The sequence below is a fragment of the Arachis stenosperma genome, chromosome 3 (assembly GCF_014773155.1).
Source record: "Arachis stenosperma cultivar V10309 chromosome 3, arast.V10309.gnm1.PFL2, whole genome shotgun sequence".
Classification (NCBI taxonomy): Eukaryota; Viridiplantae; Streptophyta; class Magnoliopsida; order Fabales; family Fabaceae; genus Arachis; species Arachis stenosperma.
This window is the reverse complement of record NC_080379.1, coordinates 145,750,281-145,766,346: the sequence shown is the minus strand read 5'-3', so window position 1 is coordinate 145,766,346 and position 16,066 is coordinate 145,750,281. Positions and strand designations below refer to the sequence as shown.

Here is a 16,066-nt window from a genome sequence, read left to right as displayed (position 1 = left end):
CTTCAAACCACTGTCTAAGTTGTAATCGTCTTCACCCGTGTTGGAAAATAGATTTTTCTCTTGCATGGCGTTCAGATCCAATGTATGATAGTGACTAGTATAGATGACAACGTCGGAATTGGGTGCGGGACAGGCAGAAGATACCAACATGATGGTTCGACCAGAGTTTCTGGTACAAACTCCTCCTCATGATCATCTTTAGAAGAACCGCTCTCGTTGCTATTCTCAACATACTCCTCGTTAGAGTCCCCACCGTCAACATCGTGTCTTCCACTAGACTGGCAACATGTAACAGTGGTGGTGCGAGAGGTGAGTCATCCTGCACAAAGTCTGACTGGCCAGATTCACCGCCATCGACATTACCAACATCCGCAGAAAGCTCCATCATTTGTTCCGTCATGATTCTTCCATGGATGTTAAACATCAAGCGCACATGCTCATCGCCATGGAGGTGAAACAGATGAAATCGAAGTTTTTCATCTGTGCTAACAACCTATATCCCATTCTTCTGATCTCTTTTCTCCTACTACTACTGACGCTACTCAATATTAGACTCTTTAACTCCGACAAAGAACTTACTCGCCGGATACGCGACAGAATGAGATTCTCACACTCAAATATCACCTTAGTATCACTATTTCTCTTATGGCAATTGGGATACACACTTACAACAAAATATCCATTATAAATAATTATTTTATGATTTATATTGTGTTTAATTGAGTGGTTTTATCAAGTATTTCACCCACTTATTCATATGATTAGCATGATATTACAAGTCCTTCCCAAAATTGTTCTATGATTGAAAACTTTCTTCCTAAAGATCTTTTAATTGTATATTTTTATTCTCCTTTGTGCCATTCGATGCCGTGATCTGTGTGTTAAGTGTTTCAGGCTTCATAGGACAGGAATGACTTAGAGAATGGAGAGGAAGCTTCCAAAAATGGAAGGAACACAAGAAATTGAGGAGGTGACCAGCGAGAAGTGACGCGGGAGCATGGCTCATGCGACCGCGCAAAATGGAGGAAATCGCAGTGACGCGCTCGCGTGCCTGATGCGAATGCGTGGGTTGGAAGCTACACGAGTGACGCGAATGCGTGGTCGACGCGCACGCGTGGCACGGAAAACACTGGATGACGCGAACGCGTGGACGACACGGTCGCATGACGTGCGCGATCTACAGAATTTGTAGAAATCACTGGCGTAGATTCTGGGACGCATTTTAACACAGCTTTCGGCCCAGAAATGCAGATTAGAGCGAGGGAACATACAGAGACAAAAGACAATTCTCATTCCGCATAATTTCGAGTTTTGAGTTTTTGGATTTAGAGAGAGAATTCTACTTCTTCCTGTAGGTTTTTCTTTACATTCATAGTTTATGATTTGAAGATTTTGCTTTGGTTATTGAGAAGAGTCTACCTCCGAAATTGGTCATTCTAGTTTGTTTACTTACCTTTCACTTACTCTTTCATATCCTTAATTTGTCCAGACTTACAATTGGATTATTTTTAGAGCTCATTAATACAAGACTATTTTTATTTTAATTGATCTCTTTGATTATGGTTTATCATGTCTCTTTTTATTTCCCCTTTTAATTTTGTGAAGTCTACATTTATGATAATGGAGTAGTTTCCCAACTTGATTAGGAGTTGATTAAAAGGAGAACCTTGAGTTGGAATACTCAAGAGTTCAATTGTAATTGGTTCGTTGTTGGTTGGCTTGTTAGTAACTAACTCTAATTCTTCCCAAAGGAGAGGATTAGGACTTGTGAATAGAAGTTGACTTTTAACTTGACTTTCCTTCACTCGTTGAGGGTTAACTAAGTAGAAACAACTACTAATTATTAATTGATCTTGAGAAAATTCCAACACGGATAGAACTTCCAATTAATCTTCTCCCGGTCAAGATTTTTATTTAAATTACATAAATTCTCTGAATTAATTTCCTGTTTATCAAACTCAAAACCATTTTGGAAAACCTTTGATTAATAAAATAGCACATCTTTCTGCAACTCGTTGGGAGACGACCTGGGATTCATACTCCCAGTATTTTAATTCTAATTTCGTGACAACTCTTTTCTAAATTGACAAGTAGATTTTTGCTGGTTAAGAGTTGTACTTGCAATGCTATTTTTCTTAATAATTCTTAATCTGCCAATTTCTGCCGCACCAATTTTTGGCGCCGTTGCCGGGGAGTTGCAATAGAGTGCTAACTTATTGATTGGAATTTATTTATTTGCATTTTATTTTATTTTGCTACTATGAGCTGCATGTTTCTTTCATTGAATGATGCGTTCACTACCTGATCCAAGCTTGTAAGTATTTGATCCTGAGATTGAAAGAACTATTTCACGTATAAGGCAAGCTCGGCGTCAGTTAGTCTTCTCCGAGGGCGAATCTGAAACGTCACTTAAGGAAGAAACAAGCTCCCTTTCTACTGATTCGGTTGATTTATGTCAAGGTGACATGGCAGCACTTAGGAGAGTTACTATCCAGGAAGCTGGAGCCCCTGATTTTACACTGCAACCGTATCAAGCACATCACCCAGGGGTAGCTGCAGATTTTGAACTAAAGACTGCACTACTCAACTTGATGCCTAAGTTTCATGGTTTACCTGCTCAAGAGCCTATCAAGCACCTTAGGGATTTTCAAGCAGTCTGTTCTACTGTCAGGCATGATGGTGCAGATGAAACTTTTATTCTGTTAAAAGCCTTCCCGTTCTCTCTTGAGGGAAAGGCAAGAGAGTGGTACTACGCCCAACCTAGAGTGACTGTTGCTAACTGGAATACGCTTAGAAGGGAATTTTTGGAAAAAATCTTTCCAACTGAAGTTACTGATAGATTGAGGAAGGAAATTTCCATGATTGTTCAAGGCGAATCCGAGACTCTCCACGAATATTGGGAGCGCTTCAACAATCTTCTAGAAGCATGTCCCCACCACATGATTGAGAAGTTAGTGTTGCTTGGCTACTTCACACAGGGCATGAAGCCTCAAGACAAGACAACATTGGAAGGTGCTAGCAATGGGTCTATGAAAAAGTATAAGACCACTGATGAAGCATGGCAATTGATCAGCGACTTAGCTGAATCCACTAGGAATCACAGGCAGAGGCAAGGCCACTCAAAAGCTATTACAGAGGTATCCTCTAGTAAAGAGACTACTGCTCTAACTCAGAGTATATGTGAAATGACCAACTTACTGAAGCAGATACAGTTGAGTCAACAACAAGCTCAGCAAGCTCAGCCTTTTCTACCACAGCAAAACCAACAGTTGATTCCACAAAGAGTATGCAGGATCTGTGCTAATTATAGTCATTATACTAATGAATGTCCGCAGCTTCAGCAAGAAGACAACACTGTGGCAGCCACTCATAACTTCTATGACTGCCCCAATCAAGGGTACAATCAAGGTGGCGGCTACAACCATGGATGGCAGGACAATTCCAACCAAGGTTGGAGAGATCATTCTAACCGTAGTTGGAAGGACAATCATAATAGAGGAGGCAGAGATAACAATGGAAACCAGAGGTGGAATAACAATAACAACATCAGACAGCAGAATCAGAATCAGGCCTACAGAGCACCTCATCTAAGGCAGCCTCAAGCATCTTAGCAGACCCCTCAGATCACTTATCCCTCTTCATCTTCTAATGATGAGTTATTACAATCTATTGATCGGAGACAGCAGATCATGGAAAACAACCTTACTTCTACTCTAAATGGTCTGAACTCTACCTTGCAAGCTCTTGTCTCACAAATTGGATCACTAAATAACTCCAACAACCAGCCTTTGAGCCCCAGTGGAATCCCCTCTCAACCATTACCCAACTCCAAAGGTGGCATCAATGCCATTACCTTGAGGTCTGGAACCACACTACAAGGGAGGAATCCTGAGGAGCCAAGCCCGCTAGAACACGCCCCAGCCGATGACATGGTTGAGGTAGAGGATGTTGAAGAAGAAGATGAAGCACAAGGCATGGCTGAAGCAGAAGCAGCCTAACCAAGGAATGCGGAACCCTAGCAAGCTGAAGCTGTAAGAGACGCCATTCCTATACCATTTCCACACCTTGCTAGGAAAGCCAGAAAGCAGACAAAACTTGATCCCAAAATGATAAAAATCTTCAAAAAGGTTGAGGTAATTATGCCCCTTTTGATGTTATTCAGCAAGTACCTAAATACGTAAAGTTTCTAAAAGAATTGTGCATATATAAAGATAAAATTAATGAATTAGAAACTATTCCTTTAGGTAGTTCTATATCTGCTTTAATGGGAAATATACCTGAAAAATGTAGTGACCCAGGCCCATGTATGGTTAACTGTACCATTAGAGGTGTGATATTTTCTGACTGTATGTGTGATTTAGGAGTGTGCGTGAGTATTATGCCCTTGTCTATATATAATGCTTTAAGGCTGCCTCCCTTAAAAAGGTTGGTAGCTCGTTTTGTGTTAGCAGATAAAAGCATTATTACTGTGGTTGGAATTGCCGAAGATGTGTTAGTGAGCATTAAGGGGCTCACGTTTTCCATTGATTTCTATATCTTGGAGATGCCCCAAAATGACTCGGGAAAGCCTTCGTCAATCTTGCTTGGAAGACCATTTTTGAAGACTTCGAAGTTCAAGCTAGATGTCTTTTCGGGAACCTATTCTTTTGAGGTAGATGGCAGAACAGTGAGCTTCAATCTGGATGAAGCTATAAAGCATCCCCTAGAAGATCATTCTATATTCCAATGCGACATCATTGATGAAATTATAGCTGCAACTCACCAGGAAGAAATGGAAGAGAGTTACACATGGAGCAAGATCCAAGTATGGGGATACCCTCTGAACACACTGAAGATTCGTTACCATTTTCACCAGCCCCAGATGATCCAGAGCCAAGCCATGAGCAGAAAATGGAATTAAAGCCCCTTCCTCCACACCTCAAGTATGCTTACCTTGAGGACAAGCAGAAGTTTCCAGTTATCATTGCGAGGGAACTCACTTCCCAACAAGAAGAACAACTGCTTAGTGTATTGAGGACGCATAAGAAAGCAATTGGATGGAGCTTGGCGGATATAGTAGGCATCAGCCCTCAAGTTTGTGAACATAGAATATTCTTAGAAGAAAGAACAAAGCCTGTCCGTCAACCTCAGAGAAGATTGAATCTAACCATCTTAGAAGTTGTCAAGAAGGAAGTAACCAGACTACTTGAAGCAGATATTATTTATCCCATTTCAGATAGTGAATGGGTCAACCCAGTGCAAGTGGTGCCCAAGAAGTCTGGAATCACAACAATAAGAAATGAGCAGGGAGAACTTCTGACAACCAGAGTGCAAAACTCATGGAGAATTTGCATTGACTACAGGCGTCTCAACCAAGCCACTCGCAAGGATCATTATCCCTTGCCATTCATTGATCAGATGCTTGATCGCCTGTCAGGTAAATCTCATTACTGGTTTTTAGATGGTTATACAGGTTATTTTCAAATCCATATAGCTTTTGAAGATCAGGAAAAGACTACTTTTACATGTCCTTTTGGGACTTATGCTTATAAGAGAATGTCCTTTGGCTTATGCAATGCACCAGCTACTTTCCAAAGGTGTATGATGAGTCTTTTCTCTGATCTCATTGAGACCTGTATAGAAGTTTTTATGGATGACTTTAGCGTATATGGTGATTCATTTAGCCTTTGTTTGGATAGTTTATCTAGAGTATTGGACAGATGTGTTAGTTCAAACATTGTTTTAAATTTTGAAAAGTGTCATTTTATGGTGAAACAAGGAATTGTTCTAGGACATGTTATTTCTGATACTGGTATCTCTGTAGACCCAGCAAAGGTGGATGTTATTTCTAGTTTACCTTACCCCTCCTCTGTGAGGGAAGTCTGTTCGTTCCTTGGCCATGCAGGTTTTTACAGGAGATTCATTAAGGACTTCAGTAAGGTAGCACTACCCTTATCCAGATTACTGCAGAAAGATATTGAGTTCAAGTTCAGTAAGGATTGCAAACAAGCGTTTGATAAGCTAAAGACCGCCCTGACTCAAGTTACTATAAGGGGACCAGACTAGAGTCAACCATTTAAAATCATGTGTGATGCTTCCAATTGTGCAGTAGGAGCAGCACTAGCTCAGCATGAAGGTAACGACCCTTTTGCAATTGCCTATGCATCTAAGACTTTAGATGCTGCTCAATCTAATTACACTACTACTGAAAAAGAGCTTCTAGCTATTGTTTTTGCTCTGGATAAATTTCGAGCCTATTTACTTGGTACTAAGGTAGTAGTGTACTCAGACCATGCAGCTCTAAAATATTTATTAGCTAAAAAGGAATCTAAGCCAAGGCTAATACGTTGGATGCTACTACTGCAAGAATTTGATTTGGAAATTAAAGATAGGAGTGGTAACCAAAATTTAGTGGCAGACCACTTGAGTCACCTTGAGCACATTAAAGATGACTCCATCCCTATCAATGATACTTTCCCATTTGATAGCTTACAGGCAGTATCTGAGGTAGTTCCTTGGTATGCACCTGTAGCTAATTATCTAGTTAGCCACACTTTTTCTCCGATTTTACTAAGCATCAGAGAGACAAGCTGAAAAGCGAGTCCAAATATTATGTATGGGATGATCCATATCTATGGAGGTGTGGTGTTGACCAGGTAATTAGACGGTGTGTACCTCAATCAGAATTCCAGTCCATTTTAGAGGCCTGCCACTCATCTCAGAGTGGAGGACATTTTGGCCCTCAACGAACAGCTAGAAAAGTTTTAGACTGTGAATTTTGATGGCCTACTCTTTTTAAAGATGCTGCTGACCTTTGTAAATCTTGTTCTTCTTGCCAAAGATTTGGTAATATATCCAAGAGGGATGAAATGCCTCAACAAATTATGCTTTTCTGTGAAATTTTTTATGTTTGGGGTATTGACTTCATGGGTCCATTTCCAAATTCTAATGGTCACCTTTATATATTGTTAGCTGTAGATTATGTTTCTAAATGAGTGGAAGTAATTCCAACCCGTACTGATGATGCTAACACTATTGTTTCCTTTGTTAGAAACCATATTATTTGTCACTTTAGATCACCACGAGCAATCGTGAGCGATCAAGGCACTCACTTTTATAACAGGAGACTAACAGGATTACTGAAGAGGCATGTGATAATTCATAAAGTATCAACAGCCTATCACCCCCAGACTAATGGGCAAGCAGCAGTGTCTAACAGAGAGATAAAGCGCATACTGCAAAAGATAGTCAAGCCTCATAGAATGGACTGGAGCACCAAACTCCAAGATGCTCTTTGGGCATATCGGACAGCATACAAGACACCAATCAGGATGAGTCCTTTCCGCTTAGTTTATGGAAAGGCCTGTCATCTCCCAGTTGAGTTAAAACACAAAGCCTTCTGGGCGGTAAAATAATGCAACACGGACTTTGAGAAAGCCGGTGCTGAACAGAAGTTGCAACTGCAAGAATTGGAGAACCTTCGCCTAGAAGCTTATGAGAACTACAGGCTGTATAAAGAGAAGGTGAAAGCTGTGCATGATAAGAACATCAAGAGAAGAGAGTTCCAACCTGGGGACTTAGTCCTCCTTTACAACTCCAGAATGCAGCTCATGCCAGGCAAGTTGAGATCCAGATGGGACGGTCCCTATTGAGTAGAGAGGGCGGAGCCATACGAAGTCTTTTACTTGAGCCATCCTTCAAGCTCTGAACTTATAAAGGTCAATGGACATTGCTTGAAGTTATTTCATGGCGAAAAGATGGCAAAAAATATGGAGCTAGAGATCTTCCTCTTGGAAGATCCAACCACAGCAGAAGACTGAGCTAGTGGAGCGTCCAACTTAAGGACATTAAAGCAAAGTGCTGGGTGGGAGACAACCCACCATGGTATGATCGTTCTTTTCCCTCTCCTTAATTCCCTTTTTCAATAACTCTTCTCAGTACTAGTGCCTATAGTTTGCATCTACATTTGCATATTGCATATAAAAAAATGCACGCGACGCGACAGCGTCGCCGACACGTCCGCGTCATATGTGCGTTGGGAAGAAAATAAGATTGAACAGAGAGTCACGCCAAAGTGTGGCTGGAGGCGTGCCTTTGGCACAAACTCACCCACGCGACTGCGTCACTAACGCGTTCGCATCGTTGGCGACGTAGCCTCCCCACGCGTCCGCGTCACTCACACGAACGCGTGGCCCTGTAAAATCGACATAAATGGGTGTATGGCAGCAAGTTGACCTGGAGTTGGGCTGAACTCGTGCTAGGAGCACAAGCCCTACCACACGAACGCGTGCTCCACGCGTCTGCGTCAGTTTCAAAATATGGCCATTCACGCGATCGCGTCAACCACGTGAACGCGTCACCCTAAAAATTTGACAAAATGAGTTTTCACACAGAGAGTTGTGCGGACGCGAGGCTACCCTCGCGTCACTAGCACAAATCATGTCACGCGCCCGCGTGACCGACGCGTCCTCGTTAATTCATCTAAGCGCTATTCGCGTGACCCACGCGTCCGCGTCGCATGCGCCGCACAACTTATCCAAAGCTGCCAAAATATCTTATCTTTTTCTTCCCCAAAATCTACTTTTTCTTTTCCCTTCTTATTTCTTTCTCCCCCCCTTCTTCCTTCTTTCTCACTTTCTACTTCCTCTTTCTCACCACCATTATCAAGGTTTTTCTTTTCCTCTTCCCCTCTTACTTTTGTATTCTTACTCTTATTTTTCTGTTTTCTTCTTCTTTTTCTTTTTGCTTTCATTATCTATGTTTTCTTTTTCTTTTTTTTAAACCTTTTTTATTGATGTTGGAAATTTATTTGGATCATTATTTCTTATATTTTGCTTGTGGATTGTTAAGGAATTGTTTGACAATTATATATTAATTTGTATAGGGTGCTTGCATGTTCAATTTAATACTTTCAATACTTTATTTACCATGCATGCTATGTGTTTGTGAAAATGTACGTATGGTATTGTGCACTATTTTTCGATCTCTTTTAATTTACTACTCTAAATGCTTGCTTTTCACAAAATCCTTCTTATATTTTATTAATTAAATATAATTGTTGTTACAAACATATTGTTAGTTTGACAGACTTGGTAATCTAACTTGGACATTGAATGCTTGATCTATGCTACTCATGCCTTTGCCGGCATGCCAATAAATACCTTGCATTTAACTGTCATCACATGCACTTGCTATATTTTTATTGATGACTTTTCACATGTAGTCATGACCATGTGTTAATGTCATTCTTCTTTACTATGCATTGATTACCACCCTTCCCGTTCTCTTCCTTGCTCTAACCCTTGAAGTTTTAACATCCTTACTCTTTCCCTTTCAGGATGGCCACCAAGAAAGGAAAAGAGAAAGCTACTCCTAAACCACCAGCAAGGAGAGGAACAAAAAGAGCATTAGTGGCAGAGCCATCTTCAACTGCAGTTAAGCCCTCAACAAAAAGAATTAAGAGGATTATAAAGGTCGATGAAAAAGAGAAAGCCTTCCCAGCAAAGAATACTGCGCGATTTCCCAACCGCTATTGTGAGTAGATGTTCCCCATCCTGGCAGAAAGGAGTTACAACAACGAATACCTTCTTATCCTCCCGACCCGTATTGCTGAATTTGTTGAGCCGCGAATTGAGCGACGACAATGGGGATTCCTACATAGACAGCCACGGTAGGTTAATCTTTCATGGGTAGTTGAATTCTACTCCAATTTCCACTTGCCAACCCTGCAGTCTGTCTATGTCCGTCAGAAGCAAGTCTCCATTACAGAAGAAGCCATTCAACGAGCTTAGATCTTTCCCCTGCTCCAGAAGGATTGGACGCATTCCAAGAAGCCTCACTCAAGCGCCAGACATACCAATTCGACTGGGACGCTGTTCTTAGCGTTATCACACAACCTATCAGCAGATGGATTTATGGATACCATCGTTCCTGACCTAAGGGAATATCGGCTTCCGCACTTACCTTGGAGGCTCGCGTATGGGCACAGATTATGTCTCATTACGTCTTTTCGAGCACTCATGAGTCCTCCTTCATTGCAGACATGGCCGTTCTACTATGGTGCATCCTTACAGACCAGCCTCTGAACCTACCAAGACACATCCGAAATGCCATGGGACACGTACAAATTGCGGGCAACTTACCTTTTCCCGCTTTGGTCTCAGATCTTGTCTCAGCAGTCGGAGTCTCCTACCGAGCTGGGGACACCAAAGCCATGCTTCCACGGGATGATCAGTACGTCCCTAACGGGAAGTATCTCAGGCCACCAACAGCCACTACCAGCCAGTCCGCAGAACAAGCTGCAAACATTCCTCCTTCAACACCACAGGCACCTTCTACAAGTTAGCTACTCCATCAAATACTGGAGAGGTTGGATCGGCAAGAACAGAAAGAGAAGCTACGAGAGCGCCGCAACCAGTGCCAATTCAAATACCTCACGGAGCTACTCACATGCAACCACAGACCTAACAAAGACCCAGACACTCTGGACTCCACTTCCTTCACTAGCACAGGGAGCCATGATGGTCCCGACTATGGAGATATTGCTACCAGCCCACCTTTGTTCCTGACAGATAGTACTGAGGACGGTGTAAAGCCTTAAGTGTGGGGAGGTCGGTCAGTACCTGATTTCCGGAGGTAATTTCACTTCCCTAACATCAATAAAGTAGGATATTTAGTTAGTTTTTCTTTTTTTTTTTTTAGAATAGGATATATTACATAGTAATAGGTTAATTGCATGCATGTTCTACTTGATTGAAAAGATAATAAGTTTCTTCTAAGACCTAAATTTTCCACTAATTTAAGTCAAAACCTTTATGTCAGATTTGTTTGAAGTTGTAATTAGAACATGATTTTTGAGCTAAAGAACACACAACCTGTGAGACTTTGAGCCTAAAATACATGGTTACATTATTTAACCATAAATATTTTATTCTTGTGTGTTTACTTCTCTATGATTGTAATTTGAATTTTGTTTTATCCTATATGTCCAATGTTAATGTGTTATTTGTATGCATATGATTGAGGCCATTATTTGTTTAGCTCACTTATCCCAAATAAGCATACCCTTTAAATTACCTTTGTTAGCCACTTTGAGCCGTTTTAATCCCATTTGTTCTACATTTCACCACATTACTAGCCTTAAGCAGAAAAATAATTAAATATCCCAATTGAATCTTTCGTTAGCTTAAGGTAGGAATTGTGTGTTAATTGAGTGTGGGAAAACTGTGGGAACAAAGGTTAATAAAGGAATGTGTCATGATAAAATAATTGGAATTTGGGTACCTACTCATGTGAAACTATAAAAGAAAATTAAAAATTTAGGTGCATTGATAAGCTATGTTTATTCTCATGTTCAAATAAATAAATAAATAAATTTAGTAAATAAGGGGACAAAATTACCCCAATGATAAGTTAAAGTTCAACAATCAATGCACATGTGATAAAATTAAAATAAAGGTTGATGCATGAGTATGGAATGTGAAAAGGAAATTCTGGGTAGCTAGGTATGAAATTTGAAGTTATATAGAATATACATATATGATTAGGTGAAAGCTTGGGTTAATTAAAGATTCAATTTATAAGCTCACTTAGCCATATATACCCTTACCCTTACCTTAGCCCCATTACAACCTTGAAAATACTTCATGATATTTGCATTGGTACATTAAATGTTGTTTATTGGTTAGGTGAGGAACAAAAATTAGAAAGCATGATTAGAGAAGGATAGAGTGATTACCTATACACTAGAGAGATTAGAGTGCACACACACCATCAGTGAGGGTTCAATGCTTGATTCTATGTCCCCCGCTTTCACGAGCTGTCTTCTTACAAATCTACTTGCTTTTACTGTATGATTTAAACTAGTGGAATCTGTTCTATGTTTTGTCTTAGAGAACTTATTTATTTTTTATCAAACAGATAAAATCATATAGTTGCATTCATATATATAGGTTGCATTGCATTGCATGAGTCTTACATGTCCCTATTCATTCATATTTATCTCCTTCAACTAAGCATGAGGACATGCTAATGTTTAAGTGTGGGGAGGTTGATAAACCATTATTTTATGATTTATATTGTGTTTAATTGAGCGGTTTTATCAAGTCTTTCACCCACTTATTCATATGATTAGCATGATATTACAAGTCCTTCCCAAAATTGTTCTATAATTGAAAACTTGCTTCCTAAAAATCTTTTAATTGTATATTTTTATTCTCCTTTGTACCATTTGATGCCGTGATCTGTATGTTAAGTGTTTCAGGCTTCATAGGGCAGGAATGGCTTAGAGAATGGAGAGGAAGCTTGCAAAAAAGAAAGGAACACAAGAAATTGAGGAGGTGACTAGCGAGAAGTGACGCGGGTGCATGGCTCACAAGACCGCGCGAAATGGAGGAAATCGCAGTGACGCGCTCGCGTGCCTGACGCGCTCGCGTGCCTGACGCGAATGCGTGGATTAGAAGCTGCACGAGTGACGCGAATGCGTGGTCGACGCACACGCGTGGCACGAAAAACGCTGGATGACGCGAACGCGTGGACGATGCGGTCGCGTGACGTGCGCGATCTGCAAAATTTGCAGAAATCGCTGGCATAGATTCTGGGACGCATTTTAACCCAGCTTTCAGCCCAGAAACGCATATTAGAGCGAGGGAACATGCAGAGACAAAAGACAATTCTCATTCCGCATAATTTCGAGTTTTGAGTTTTTGGATCTAGAGAGAAAATTCTAGCTCTTCCTCTAGGTTTTTCTTTACATTCATAGTTTAGGATTTGAAGATTTTGCTTTGGTTATTGAGAAGAGTCTACCTCCGGAACTGGTCATTCTAGTTTATTTACTTACCTTTCACTTACTCTTTCATATCCTTAATTTGTCCAAAGTTACAATTGGATTATTTTTAGAACTCATTAATACAAGACTATTTTTATTTTTAATTGATCTCTTTGATTATTGTTTATCATGTCTCTTTTTATTTCTCCTTTTAATTTTGTAAAGTCTACATTTATGATAATGGAGTAGTTTTCCAACTTGATTGGGAATTGATTAAAAGGAGAATCTTGAGTTGGAATACTCAAGAGTTCAATTGTAATTGGTTCGTTGTTGGTTGGCTTGTTAGTAACTAACTCTAATTCTTCCCAAGGGAGAGGATTAGGACTTGTGAATAGAAGTTGACTTTTAACTTGACTTTCCTTCACTCGTTGAGGGTTAACTAAGTAGAAACAACTACTAATTATTAATTAATCTTGAGAAAATTCCAACAAAGATAGAACTTCCAATTAATTTTCTCCCGGTCAAGATTTTTATTTAAATTACATAATTTCTCTAAATTAATTTCCTGTTTATCAAACTCAAAACCATTTTGGAAAACTTCTGATTAATAAAATGGCACATCTTTCTGCAACTCGTTGGGAGACGACCTGGAATTCATACTCCCAGTATTTTAATTCTAATTTTGTGACAACTCTTTTCTAAATTGACAAGTGGATTTTTGTTGGTTAAGAGCTGTACTTGCAACGCTATTTTTCTTAATAATTCTTAATCTGCCAATTTTCGCCGCACCAATCCACTACTACTAGACATTTTGGCTGATTTTTCGGAAGAAAAAGATAGACAAGAAGAAGTGAAATATTTGTGAAGAATATAAAGGATTACACATCCTTTTATAATTGTTGAAAATTTGTCGTTATGTGTTATTACATTGTAAACGTCATAAATATTCACATATCTCGTTTACTCTATAAACAAAATATACACATCTTCCATTTCTTGTCTTATCTTATTTACCGTGTAAACAAGATATATGTAATTTTATTTCATTTATACTGTAAAGATACGTTGCATTTTAATAAAAATACTGTAAATTATATATTTTGATAAATAAAATATTTATTTTATTTAAAAAAATCCTGAATACTCAATGCCCTTTCTTGTTTTTGTTTTTATCCCAAGTACAACTGGGATGTTGTTTAAATTTTTTTTTTTGAGTTCGAATACTCATTATTTAAGACGTACTTTTAATGTAATTTTTGACATTGTACCCAAATATAATATATTCAGCATATCCATAAATATTTTACTATTTATGCTTTGTAAATATTTTGTGTATTTCATATATTTGAGATAGATTATATAATTTTTTTTAATATATAAATTTTGATTTTGAGCATATAATTTTGTTTAGGTTAATAAATATATGTATTTTAATTTTAAGTATATATATTTTAGCAAAATGTGATAATGTAAGAAAAAGGTTTTAGAATACAAAAGAATAAGAGAGATTTTGAGAAGACTTAAAGGAGAGAGATAATTTTATTGACAAAATATTTAAAAAGAAAAGATACCATTACTAATTTTTTGTTTGTCAATTATATTTCTATTAAAATTAGTAGTATCAAAAATATTTCAAATTTAATATTATCAAGAAAAAAATAAAAAAAAATTATATAAGGACTAATTTTGATTATTTTTTAAAATTTTAGGGATGAAAATTATTTACGTCTAAACTTTTAAAGACTATTTTGATAAAAAACATTTTTACGTGTCACTGACCTGACACGTCAACCAATCATGTCGTGACACGTGGCATCACCCACCACGTCATCATGTGCTACGTGGCACTTAACATGACACGTCATCAGCCAACTGACGCAAGGACTAACATGACCAAGTCCTGTATCTTTCGAGGACGATTTTAATTAACTTTATCTTTCGATGACCAAAATGAAAATCGGAGTATCTTTCAGGGACAATTTTGAGTATTAACTCAATTTTTAACATTGTACCTAGGGGTGGAAACAGGTCAGGCCAGGCTTTACTCTTAACAGGTTAGGCCTGTAATAGAGTATATTGGCCTTAGCCTGGCCTGTAGCCTGGTATAGGCTTTTTAATGAGTATTGAGCCTGGTCTGTTGTTAAATCTTGCCTGACCTGAAGCCTGTCAATAGGCCTGTTTTTTTTAATAATAATTAAATTTAAGATATAATTTAATTTTTAAAATTATAAATATAAAATAATAAATTTATGAATAATATTGATACAAAATACACATATATAATTAAAGAGACAAATTGTTGAGTGGATAAAGGTATTATTATAAGATAGAAGACCCAAATTCAAATCTTTCTAATAGTATTTTTACTAGTATAATAAAATTCTCTATATATATTTGCAGGCTCAGGCCAGCCTGACAGGCTCAACAGACTATTTCAAAAGTCTAGGCCTGACCTTTTTTAATAGCCTGAGTTTGGGCCTAAAACCTTGGCAGGTCGCCTGGCCTATTTTCACCCCTAATTGTACCCAAATATAACATATTCTGCATATCCATAAATATTCTACTATTTATGGTTCGTAAATATTATATTTATTTAATTTAAATATAAAAAAATCTCCCTTTGTTTTTCCTTCCATTCTTTTGGGCTTTTCTTATGATTTCGTCGTTAATTTCCCGCCAATGTACGGCAACCCACACCTTTACCACCAAGGTCGTGGTGGAAACCGCCGACAGCCGGAGCGCAGCAGCCTCCTGAAAGGACTCCAAAGCCCTAGTGCGTTTCCCCTGTACGATTCCCACCTTCCGAGCACAAACGGGGCTCCCACATGGCCGTTGCAGAACGCGCTTGGCTTCAAGGAATATTCAGAAGTTATTGAGCAGGTACATTTTGGGGATTATTTTGTACAGTTTGTTTCGAAATATATTTGAGGATGAATGATAACACCTAAGTAATTGTCAATACCAGTTATTGGTATTAATTTGTTTATCATATAACTCAAATGTACTTCCATCAGTTCCGTGAAAGTCAGGTACCAGAGTAAGCCCAACAATTTAATCTCCCACTTGAATCAAATGGAAGAAACTGATTCTATGCTCATGTTCATGTAAGATAACAGCAATATTGGAAAGGCCGAAGCATATATCAGGGAACTTCAAGATGGTTAGTGTGTTTCAAAATTCTCTCATATATATATATATATATATATATATATATATATATATATATATATATATATATATATATATTTGCAATAGTTTAATTTGATTTCTAGTTAAAACTTGTCACTGGTTATCAAACTTGAGTAAGAATATTGAATCTAT

At 38.5% G+C, this 16,066-nt stretch overlaps 1 protein-coding gene across 1 annotated transcript; it reads left to right on the top strand.

The window, feature by feature from the left end:
• Positions 1-2,465: 2,465 nt before the first annotated feature.
• LOC130966829 (uncharacterized) lies at positions 2,466-3,998 on the top strand. Its single transcript, XM_057891652.1, has 3 exons — positions 2,466-3,025; positions 3,074-3,284; positions 3,684-3,998. Exons 1-3 carry the CDS (start codon positions 2,466-2,468, stop codon positions 3,996-3,998), a joined length of 1,086 nt encoding a protein of 361 aa, XP_057747635.1.
• The last annotated feature ends 12,068 nt before the right edge of the window (positions 3,999-16,066 follow it).